Source organism: Drosophila serrata, unplaced genomic scaffold (genome assembly GCF_035046125.1).
Source record: "Drosophila serrata isolate PLE 108 unplaced genomic scaffold, ASM3504612v1 contig_240, whole genome shotgun sequence".
Taxonomy (NCBI): domain Eukaryota; kingdom Metazoa; phylum Arthropoda; class Insecta; order Diptera; family Drosophilidae; genus Drosophila; species Drosophila serrata.
The window spans coordinates 9,539,120-9,549,156 of NW_028257138.1; the positions used below are offsets into that span (position 1 = coordinate 9,539,120).

The 10,037-nt window shown below is 36.2% G+C and overlaps 2 protein-coding genes and 1 long non-coding RNA gene across 4 annotated transcripts; 1 reads left to right on the forward strand and 2 right to left on the reverse strand.

Moving 5' to 3' along the window:
• Positions 1-558: 558 nt before the first annotated feature.
• Positions 559-1,106, reverse strand: LOC147644050 (uncharacterized). Its single transcript, XR_015271287.1, has 2 exons — positions 956-1,106; positions 559-889 (listed from the first exon to the last, which is right to left on the reverse strand). It is a non-coding gene; the product is annotated as an uncharacterized LOC147644050 (long non-coding RNA).
• On the forward strand, positions 1,100-2,137 carry LOC110183961 (uncharacterized). The gene is made up of 2 exons (XM_020952317.2): positions 1,100-1,472; positions 1,590-2,137. Exons 1-2 carry the CDS (start codon positions 1,374-1,376, stop codon positions 1,749-1,751), a joined length of 261 nt encoding a protein of 86 aa, XP_020807976.1. The 5' UTR covers positions 1,100-1,373; the 3' UTR covers positions 1,752-2,137.
• A 160-nt stretch (positions 2,138-2,297) lies between these two features.
• Fam92 (CBY1 interacting BAR domain containing protein Fam92) lies at positions 2,298-9,602 on the reverse strand. Of its 2 annotated transcripts, XM_086831247.1 has the most exons (6): positions 9,069-9,602; positions 6,783-6,983; positions 4,009-4,168; positions 3,802-3,942; positions 3,279-3,746; positions 2,298-3,221 (listed from the first exon to the last, which is right to left on the reverse strand). In XM_086831247.1, exons 3-6 carry the CDS (start codon positions 4,093-4,095, stop codon positions 2,943-2,945), a joined length of 975 nt encoding a protein of 324 aa, XP_086687373.1. In that variant the 5' UTR covers positions 4,096-4,168; positions 6,783-6,983; positions 9,069-9,602; the 3' UTR covers positions 2,298-2,942. The 2 variants fall into 2 exon arrangements, with proteins under 2 accessions (XP_086687373.1, XP_086687372.1); XM_086831246.1 differs by lacking the exons at positions 6,783-6,983; positions 9,069-9,602 and adding an exon at positions 4,223-5,047.
• Between the last annotated feature and the right edge of the window lie 435 nt (positions 9,603-10,037).

Genomic DNA, 10,037 nt, shown 5'->3' on the forward strand with positions numbered 1-10,037 from the left:
ACTTTATTTATTTAACAAACTTATTTCAGTGCAGAATTATTTTCCATGGAATAGATAAGAAATTTGTTCATTCGGGGAGTCACGCGAATATAAGTTAAACTGTGTCATCATACATCAGTGAATTACGAATTAAAGATATTCCACATTTGCTGACATATTTTCGCCCTATTATACTGAAACAGGGCCTCAAGCATCTTCCTTTCGGTGTCATCTTGGGGGTCAGCAGGGACGTTGTTTTCTGCTGGGGTGCTCGACGACAGCTCGTTGGGGTTCCCCTGCTCCACATCCGGTTTCACTTCGTCAATCTCTTTGTTTACTTTAATCTTTTCAGCGTCCGACATTTCAACCTGTCGTTCTCCTGTTGTATTTTTAAATGAATAACGAGAACTGTTGACACCGTGGAGTATATCGAATAGATTGATGTAGATATGACTAATTAATCGAATACACAAGTATCGACGTATTGATTAAGTATTGACGTAAGATTTAAGACCGCCAAGAAATAAGTTCCTTTCTGATTTTCAAAATATCTGTATTACCCCGAATATTAACAAGCAATTAAGGTGAACGATTAAGCATATTATTATTTTCTGTATATCATGAAACTATATAAGTTGCGCAACATGTAGAATAGATAAGATAAGAAATATTTTCTGTAGGGAATCCCCTTGGCATACTTGAAGATGCTCTTATTGGTCCGGGTCAGCAATCTATTATTTCGAATTGAAAATACTCCACATTTGCTGTGCAATTCTGGCTTGAGCTATTTTGAACATGGCCTCGAGATACTTTCTTTGGTTGTCTTCTTGGGCTTGGTCGGCGCTAACGTTTTCCGTTTGGTCAACAACTGTCGTCTGGACATCCTTCTGCTCTTCAGCCGGCACTTCGCCTTATATTTAAAAAAAGTAAATTAAATTATTTTAATATTATGTTTTTTACTTAGTTGTGCAAATACCTATGCTCTTGGCATAAACACTGGCTAGTGCAAGGATTAGTAAGCAGCAAAAGATAATCTTCATGTTTAGGCTTTAAAATTTTACTGATCTTGGTCTGGACCACGACTGGGATTTATATATCAAAAGCCATAATTCGATTGGCATGGTACTGTATTGTTATCGAATATACCTGGGAATATGAACGTCATACAATTACGTGGTTTGCTTACGTTTGTAAATTCAGTGTGACCTGCTGCCGGGTAGAAAAAAAATCTGCTAGTTTTCCGGCAAATTTCAGAATTATGAAAAACCACACTAATTAATTGTTCATTTTCCGAAAACTAAAGGCAACTGCAAACAGAATTGAACAGCCAGCGACAGCGATAAGCGATAAGCATTTTCTACTTTTATACAACGCCGCAAAGAAACCTCAGAACAATGACGGATCTGCGCAACGAGATGGACAGTGACCTGGACCAGAACTACTCGCTAAACAGCAACGCCGACCCCAAGAACATGCAGGAGCTGACCATATACGTGAGTAATCCTGATCCAAATCTGGGTCCGGCAACGGATGCGGATGCGGAAACCCACCCATAAGTAGAGATCGTAATGAGAGCACCCAGTAAACCGCCGCCCGCCTCCTGTTATCAGGTACAAAATCTGTTGCAGAACGTGCAGGACAAGTTCCAGACGATGTCCGATCAGATAATAACGCGCATCGACGACATGGGCAACCGCATCGACGACTTGGAGAAGAGCATTGCGGACCTGATGAACCAGGCCGGGATCGAGGGACAGGGCCCGGAGAAATGAGACCCGTAGAATATGGGGCCGGCAAAGCCTTCATCCAGCCACGCCCAGTAGCCATTGGGCATCGCAGATGCGGATCCTCCCATTAGTAAACATCGAAAGCACCCACGGCACCCAGTCACTCACACGAATCGCACGAATCAAGTTTACAATTCCAGGCTCTCACGTTCATTTAATCTCCCCCCCCCAGCACCCGGTTGCTCCATAAACACACACATTTGCTCATCCGTTTATTGTGTAGTTTTAAGTTTCCTCCTCCCAGAGAGGGGATCATCATAATTTGTAAGTAACGTAATTCCTTTGTGAGCAAAAGGGTCAATAATTTAGAATTATTGCCGTTTTAGTTTCTATTTATAAATTGGATTAAAAACAACAAATTGAGAATTGTACAAGTACCTAGTTTTGGTGGTTTGAGGTCGACTTTGATGAGGATTTCGATTTAACAATGGTTACCTGGCGACCTGCTCCCGATTTCCGCCTTCTCACCTGCAGAGAAGGGGTTTGTTTTTTGGGAGAAAGAAGAGAAAAGGGTGGTAGAGAATATTGTCATTTCCGCATGATTAGTTATGCTATGCATACATTTATTCTTGGTTATTTGGGGCAAATAATGCAAATCGTGAGGCGTGACCATTAAAGGGGGTATGCAAATCAGTAATGTCTTTAAGCTAATGTTATATTTGATATATCTATTTATAAAGGAGCGAAGGGAAGCCGAATTAAAATAGCCAGTAGAATTGATTTAGCATGATTTGATGTATACATTAATGTTTTAATGGAATCTTAAACTGAGAGATAACACAAGTAGCTTTAAAAGTGGGGGTGGAATACTGAAGGTCAGATAACTATAACTTTAATGAATTATATTGATTTATGTAAGCTCAGGTTTGCTTCTTAAAAAAGTGGGTTGGCATAAAGCAAAAATTAATGATATAGCAAACTAATACTTCTTAATTCTGCCTTAACCACTTGAAAGAAACCCTAACATATTGTCTTAAATGCTAAATTCTGCTCTTACTATATACTTGAAGGCAGAAGCAATAATTGTTTTCTCATTAAATTTATAATTCAGTTCAGCAAACAGCTATGTAAATAGTTCTGATATGTGCTCAGATAGTCGGCAATACTGTAATGTGATAATATTCTCTCTAGTTATCTCTAGTTAACTGAGAGAGTCCCAATTTCCGTGTTTCAGTGCTAGTGCTGGGGCACATGGAACTGCTTTTGCAGTCTTACATGTGTGGAGGCCACCGCCTTGAAGGGATGCTTCACCGTCTGCCTGGCCGGTTTCATAGAACCACTTCCACTGGCACTGGTACTGGTCGAGGGTGTGCCGGCAGGGGCCCGTGTCTTGGCCCCAAATACATTCTCCCGGGGTGTTAACTGTGTGGTTTGCTGGGTGGTGTTCTCCCTCTCGTCATCGGTGGCAGTGCCTGACTCTTCCTCGTCATCATCCTCGCCACTCTGTTCAGAGTCCTGAAAGATCAAAAGAAAGAATTACAGTTTAATTAAAATCAAAGCATTAGTATTTACCTCATCATCATCGTCCTCATCATCTTGCTCGTCACTCTCCTCCTCAGGCTCGGTCCTAGACCCATGATTGATTCCACCTCCTGCCAGATTCTTGCTACTCCTGGACAATTTCTGGCGCCTTTTCAGCGGACTGACCAGGTGCTCGTGCTCTAGGCTATCCATCGACTGTGAGCGTAGACCTTTCTTAAGGGCCGCCTTGCGAGGAATTGGCTCCTCCTTGGTCTTCATCAGCTTCTGGAACTCCATAAAGTCGTCGCGCTCATCAATGCTTCCGATGTCGTAGTAGCTGGCACTGAGTACCTCCAGTGCCTTGGTATGCTGCTTCATGGAGATCAGGATAAAGTCACTGAGGATCCTCTTCAGATCGCCCAACTTGCGCTGTTCAAAGTTTCCAATGATGTCGTCAATCTCCTTATTAGTGCGTTGCACCTCCATTTTGGCCTTAAAAAGCTCTGAATCGGCAGCACTCTGCAGCAGGAAAGTGTGATATAATATTAAAGGAATACCAGATCTTTAAACTTACATTATTAGCGGAAAACTTGGACTTGAGCTCCAGCATCTGGCGTTGACGTAGCACTTCCTTATCCCTGGCTATGACAGCCAGACGTAGATTATCCCGAGTGGATTTACACAGATGCTCGAATTGGGCCAGCTCGTTAACAATCTAAGGGGGGAAATTATATAAATTTTATTAGTAAAACTATAAATTATATGCCTTAATTTTACAGACCTTATGCTCCAGCCGATGGACATTAATGTCCATGTAATCACTCATAATGGTTACGGCATTTGTGAAGCTCTTGAGTCCTTGACACATACTATCATTAATTTCCTCTTCGTCGGCATAACTTTTAACGCCCTTTGCCAGCTCATCGAAGGAGTCGCGATATCTATAAGATAAATTTCCATTAATTCAGATATATATACTTTAATATATTCCCTACTTGGCCATTTTCCTTGTCACCAAAGCAAATGATGAACACATTTCCATTAAATGGCGTTCGGTCAGCGTAATGCGTTCATTTATGATTTTAATGCGATCGTCTTTGGTATTTAAGAAAGACAATTTTCCACGACGAAACATTGTGCTTTTGTTTTGATTATTATTCCTTATTTTCTTATTTTCCTTTGACGGGAAAAACCAAGTGAAAACCGTTGTCAAGACAACGGTAAAATTGGAAAAACTATATGGCAACTTGGCAGAAAATTGAGCTGACAACATGGCTAAATTAACAGTACTGTTAAATGCTTTCGGTCTCCATAGCATAGAGGTCGCTTTTCCTTTGGAAAACCTCTACATAAATTCTACGTATGTGTAGTTTACATATGTCACAACTGGGAAATTTATTTTAAATGTTTAAATGTTTATTTCGGCGTATACGTTTTAAAAATTATTTTTAGACTCTCTTAACTTACAAATTTCAAGGCATAATGCTAGAAGCTTAACAGTGATAAGATTTGCCTATATTATTCTATAATTATTAACTCGAAGTGTAAATTTTCAATTAAAAAAAATTATATTAGCCACATGAAAATGTTTCCCCCTTTTCCCCCAACAGTGTCAAGGTCAAGAGCATCATGTTTTGTCATAATTTGTGGGCGGTTGTATGCCATGACATGCGGCTATATTTAAATCGAAAAAGAGCCAAGACAAACTAAGAGGTACACGTTAAAGAAAAGCGAAAAATAAATATGTAAATGATGAAATTTCTGAATGACTAATTACACATTTGAAAAATTAAATAAATAAGTTTTGGAACTAATTGTAAATCAATACTTTCGATATGTTCCTAAAGAAAGAGGGGCTAATGTTCTTAATCATCTGCAAATATAATTATAAAATATCTTCTTAAATTAAATCCCAAACTAACTTAATTTCTGCCTCCATGTCACAACCTTGATAACCAAATGGCGTTTTTGGGGAATTTTTATTTCGAAGCCACAGCTCTGACCGCAAGAATGTTGTGTCAACAATTAACCGAAAATGGCAATTAATTTTAAATGCTCTTTTCCCACTTAAAGGCATAGTGCAATCAAACCTGTATTTAGTAATATATAAATAGCAGTCTCGCCCGAATAAAACCAACGAAAGTGCAGTTAAATGAGAATCCGGTTCGCGAGATGATGACAAGAATTACAAGTTGTAGAAAACAAGGCAGAGGCTACAGGCGAAGATTCCAACAGCTGTCGAGATACCGATCTGGGCAAAAACTACTACTATATACATATATATAAGGGAAACCGGGATCTGAGGGCCAGGTGGGGGCCAGGTGAATGGTATTCATTGTCAATCCAAGGAACGTAGCTTGGCGTGCGTCCCTTGTCGCTGTGCTGTCAATATATAGCCGCCTCTTTTTGATTCTTTGCATCCGTCTCATTCTTCAGCGACTGAATAGCCGCTTTGAATTTCTGATTTTCCTGCACCTCGAATTATTTTGGTCAAGGGATGGCCCACAGAAGCGACATTCACTTTTGCCCAATGGGGTCTTTTTTTTTAGATGCCTTATGCTACTTTGAATACCCTGTAAACTTATAGTAGAATGAATAGATAAATAGTTAAAGGAATAATTAAATAAATTAGCAATCAAAATAATGGGTTAGGGTTTTTGTTTATAATTTATAACAACATTCAATTAAATATATAAAATGGAATACGAAACTCCTCGATTATATTTAACTGATAGAAAACCGGGTGTTATATGTAGAGGATCAGTAAGTATCTTTCAACAGTAAGTAACTATGATCAGTGAGTACCTATGACTAGTAAGTAAGTTAATCAGTAAGTATCAATGATCAGTAATTAACTACTACAGCAACAAGTAACTATGACCAGTAACTAACTCTGAACAGCAAGTATCTACGACTAGTAAGTACCTATGATCAGTAAGTATATATGATCAGTAAGTATGTATGATCAGTTACTAACTTTGAACACTAATAAACAATGACTTGCAACTTTTGTAACACAACACATTTCTGATACTTGGCCGGCAGCAGTCACTTCGTTCCGGGGATGTTAGAACCAGTTGGGAATCATATACCCAGATGTGCGAGATTTGTTTTGCATCAAATTTAAGTTATTTGAATAAAACTATGGAGTTATTCTTTAATATAATTTTACTAGTATATAAGTCGGAGCATGCCAAATCGGTGGAATATATATAGACATATATATAGCTAACATAGGAACAATCGGACGATTTCTAAAACATTGATCAGTAATTAACTCTGAACAGTAAGTATCTATGACCAGTAAGTAACTATGATCAGTAAGTATCAATGAGCAGCAATTAACTTTGACCAGGAAGTATTTATGGACAGTAAGTAAATCTGAACAGTAAGTATCTATGACCAGTAAGTAACTATATCAGTAAGTATCTAAATTATCTAAAAGTATAAGAGTATCTAGGTATCTAAAGGGGACCATGGCAATAAACAAATAAATTGGACCTAGGCCTGATCCCATTACCAGCTTCATACATAATATAAATAGTTAAGACTTACCGCAGTAAAGGACACGTCAGTGCTTACTTCCTTTCAGTGTACTAACCAAGGATCCAAGAGAGTTTCTTCCTAGTCATCCAGATGTTTTGCATTGGCCACGTAATATTTTTAAGGTCGAAGGCTGATCACTTGCACTATCACTGTCGATGTAAACACTAGGTACCCCTAGGACAGACTGAGGCGCGCGCGACCTCAGCGCCTCTATTTATAGTTCCCGAGGAGAGAGAAGAGAAGAGAAAGTGAGTGTGAGTGCGCGGGAGAGGACTTGCCTCTAGAGATAAACGTAAAGCGATAGACATAGAGAAAGAGGGGGAGAGGCAGAGAGTAACAGGGAGCTATTTAATTTAACTATAATCAATAAATAACTTCGAACCGTAAATAACTCTGAACAGTAAGTATGTATCTTTGACCAGTATGTAACTATGATAAGTAAGTATGTATGACCAGTAAGTATGTATGATCAGTAACTAACTTCGAACACTAATAAACAATGACTTGCAACTTTTGTGACAGCTTTTTTCTGAGACTTGGCCGGCAGAAGACACTTCGTTCCGGGGATGTTAGAACCAGTTTGGAATTATATGCACATGTGTGTGACATTTGTTTTGAAACCAATTTATGCTATTTGAATAAAACTATGGAGTTATTCTTTTATATAATTTTACTCGTATATAAGTCGAAGCATGGCAAATCGGTGGACTATATATATATATACATATATATAGCTGCCATAGGAACGATCGGAAATGAAAGAAAAAATATTATAACTTGACCAGTTTGCAATAGATTTTCATCAAATTTGATATATATTATTATATATTAATCTACAATTTTGTGTACAATTTTATGAATATCGGACTACTATATCATATAAAAATAAAAAAAAAATAAAAACGGTGAATGTAAAACTTTTAATATAAAATGTATAGGTGAATGAAATGAAAGCAGGCATTAATTTATTTTTTCTAAAATAAAAAAATATAATTTATATTGCATTAATTCCTAGTGATCGAATATCAATCTTCGACGTACTTAGCTTTGAAATTAATAGATCTGAAAAATAGTATATAAGTTAGAACAATCCTCAAAAAAAAAAGCTTATTATTATATAAATTAAAAAAATATATTCCTCCAATTTAGATAATATCTTTAATAAATATTATGCATTTTTAGCGACACAAGAATAGAGCTATCAATATTATTAATCGGTTTGTTTAAAAAGAAATCTCAAAATATGTATTCGTTAAATAAATTCTTCTCTCTGATTCTTCTGTTTTCCGTGAACATCTTTCTTCTGCTCTCTTCTCTGGCTCTCTTCTTTGTGTCCAAAACTTGCGTGGGTATAAAAGAAGCCAAATTCGTACGCAACCCGTTTAGTCCGAAATTTCTCACAAAAGCCAACGCACGTCAAAGATCGCGAGTTCAGTGCGGATCGAATTATATCTTCCTCCCAAGAGCTATTATTATTAACCTGCAGAAATAACTGTATGCAAAACCAAAAAAGATTATGCAAATTCGTGAGTGTCGGTATGTGAATAAAACAAAATAAAGAGGTTATTGTGTTTCTGTGTGCATGAGCGATTTCCGTTTTGGCGCTGACAATATTGTTTATAAACAAATAATTCAAAAGCTTATTCTCGTGCTCCCTCGATTTTCTCGCCCATCTGTTTTTATTTTTGCGAAATATATATTTACTTGTGCTCACTTTTATGTTGGCTGAAGCATAAACAAATGGTTTCTTAATTTCTCGGGGTATAAAAATAATGCGATAAAAAGTGCGTTAAATGTTGCCAATTTTTATGACCTTGAGAATAAATATTTACAAAATGGAACCAAATAAAAAAGTGTTTAAGTTTTGAGGGAAAAGATAAATGAAAGAAATGTTGTGTAAATAAGGAAACTGGAATAGATTTAATGGGATTTTTAAAATCATGTTCTTTAACATGTATATAATATAAAAGAAATTGAGTATTACTTAGGAAAGGAAAGGCAAATAATATTATATTCTTTATCAATTTTGCCTTCATTAAATTTAATATATAAAAAGGTTATTTGTTATTAAAATCTATTTTTATTTCAAAACTAAACAGAAACTATGCTAATGGCAGCTTCATATTGTAATTTAAAACCAGTTTTATCAATTGTTTATAGTAAACAACAAAACAAACAATTGCAGAAAGAGACTAACTAGCTTTAGATCCCTAATAAAATTCTAATTAATTAGTTAGTTCATAAAAGGTAGTTAATTAATTAAAACTCCATATAAAAGGGCCTACTTGTAGTTACCTCGCAGATCATTCATAATCGCAGATCCTATAACAATTCTGTATAAAATGCTGATCTCTGGCATTAGGCAAAGTCGTGATTGAACTCGACTCAATCAAGGCGTGACTGATTTATGGGTGGAATTAAAAAGAAGCACTTTATCATAACAATTTAATTACAGAGAAGAACAATCTACTATTCTAACTTGTAAGCTTCGTCTAGAGTTATATTCAGTATATATATTTTTAGAAATTTCCCGAAAGAGTAATAGGCAAATCAAGTGAGTTTAGTTTGTTTACACAATCGGCTGCCACCTTGAACTCTACACCTAGACCGTGTGCGGCTCAACAGGTGATTTAAGCATTCGTTGAATTGACATAATTCCACTCAATGCAATCGATGTGGAATTGAAAATACGAATAACCCATAAAACGAAGAATAGAAAAAAACATTCAACAACTGCGACAGGGACACGTAAAGGCGTAGAAGTAAAAATAATTGTAAATGGAGAAACATAGAAAACAGCGTGCAGCTAACGAAGCGTAGACACAAACTGATTAACCTAAGTAAATTGATCATACCGACAGTATATATACATATATATATAATGCAGGTAGCTGTTAGTAAACAGAACTTGAAATGCTCTTCTTCAGGGAAAGAAATATATATGGTCTAAAATAATATTGGGAAAGTGTTGAACTAATCAGTTGTTAAGTTCTTATATCCTTGTAAAAACTAATTAAGTCTCAGAAGTATTAGTAATTATTTTTGTTATTTTATAAAGACGTGTCTGTATGTCTTGTAAAAATCCATCATAAATTAGGTATTTATTGGGGGAAAAATATATAGATTTGGTAACAAATAGTATTAAATATTAATATTATTAATAAACTCTCAGCTAGTAAATATGCATTCTTATATCCCTTAGAATTAACATTAGTAATATGCTCATAATTCTAAGGGATATAGGAAAGAAAAATAAAAAATAAT

What these genes read in the sequence shown, in the direction of transcription:
- LOC110183961 (XM_020952317.2), top strand. Translation starts at nt 1,374, where the DNA reads ATGACGGATCTGCGCAACGAGATGGACAGTGACCTGGACCAGAACTAC. An exon ending in TGCAGGAGCTGACCATATAC is followed by an intron (nt 1,473 to 1,589) that starts GTGAGTAATCCT and finishes TCCTGTTATCAG; the next exon opens with GTACAAAATCTGTTGCAGAA.
- Fam92 (XM_086831246.1), bottom strand. Translation starts at nt 4,545, where the DNA reads ATGCTATGGAGACCGAAAGCATTTAACAGTACTGTTAATTTAGCCATG. An exon ending in TCCATCGGCTGGAGCATAAG is followed by an intron (nt 3,943 to 4,008) that starts GTCTGTAAAATT and finishes TTCCCCCCTTAG; the next exon opens with ATTGTTAACGAGCTGGCCCA. An exon ending in CCAAGTTTTCCGCTAATAAT is followed by an intron (nt 3,747 to 3,801) that starts GTAAGTTTAAAG and finishes TTCCTGCTGCAG; the next exon opens with AGTGCTGCCGATTCAGAGCT.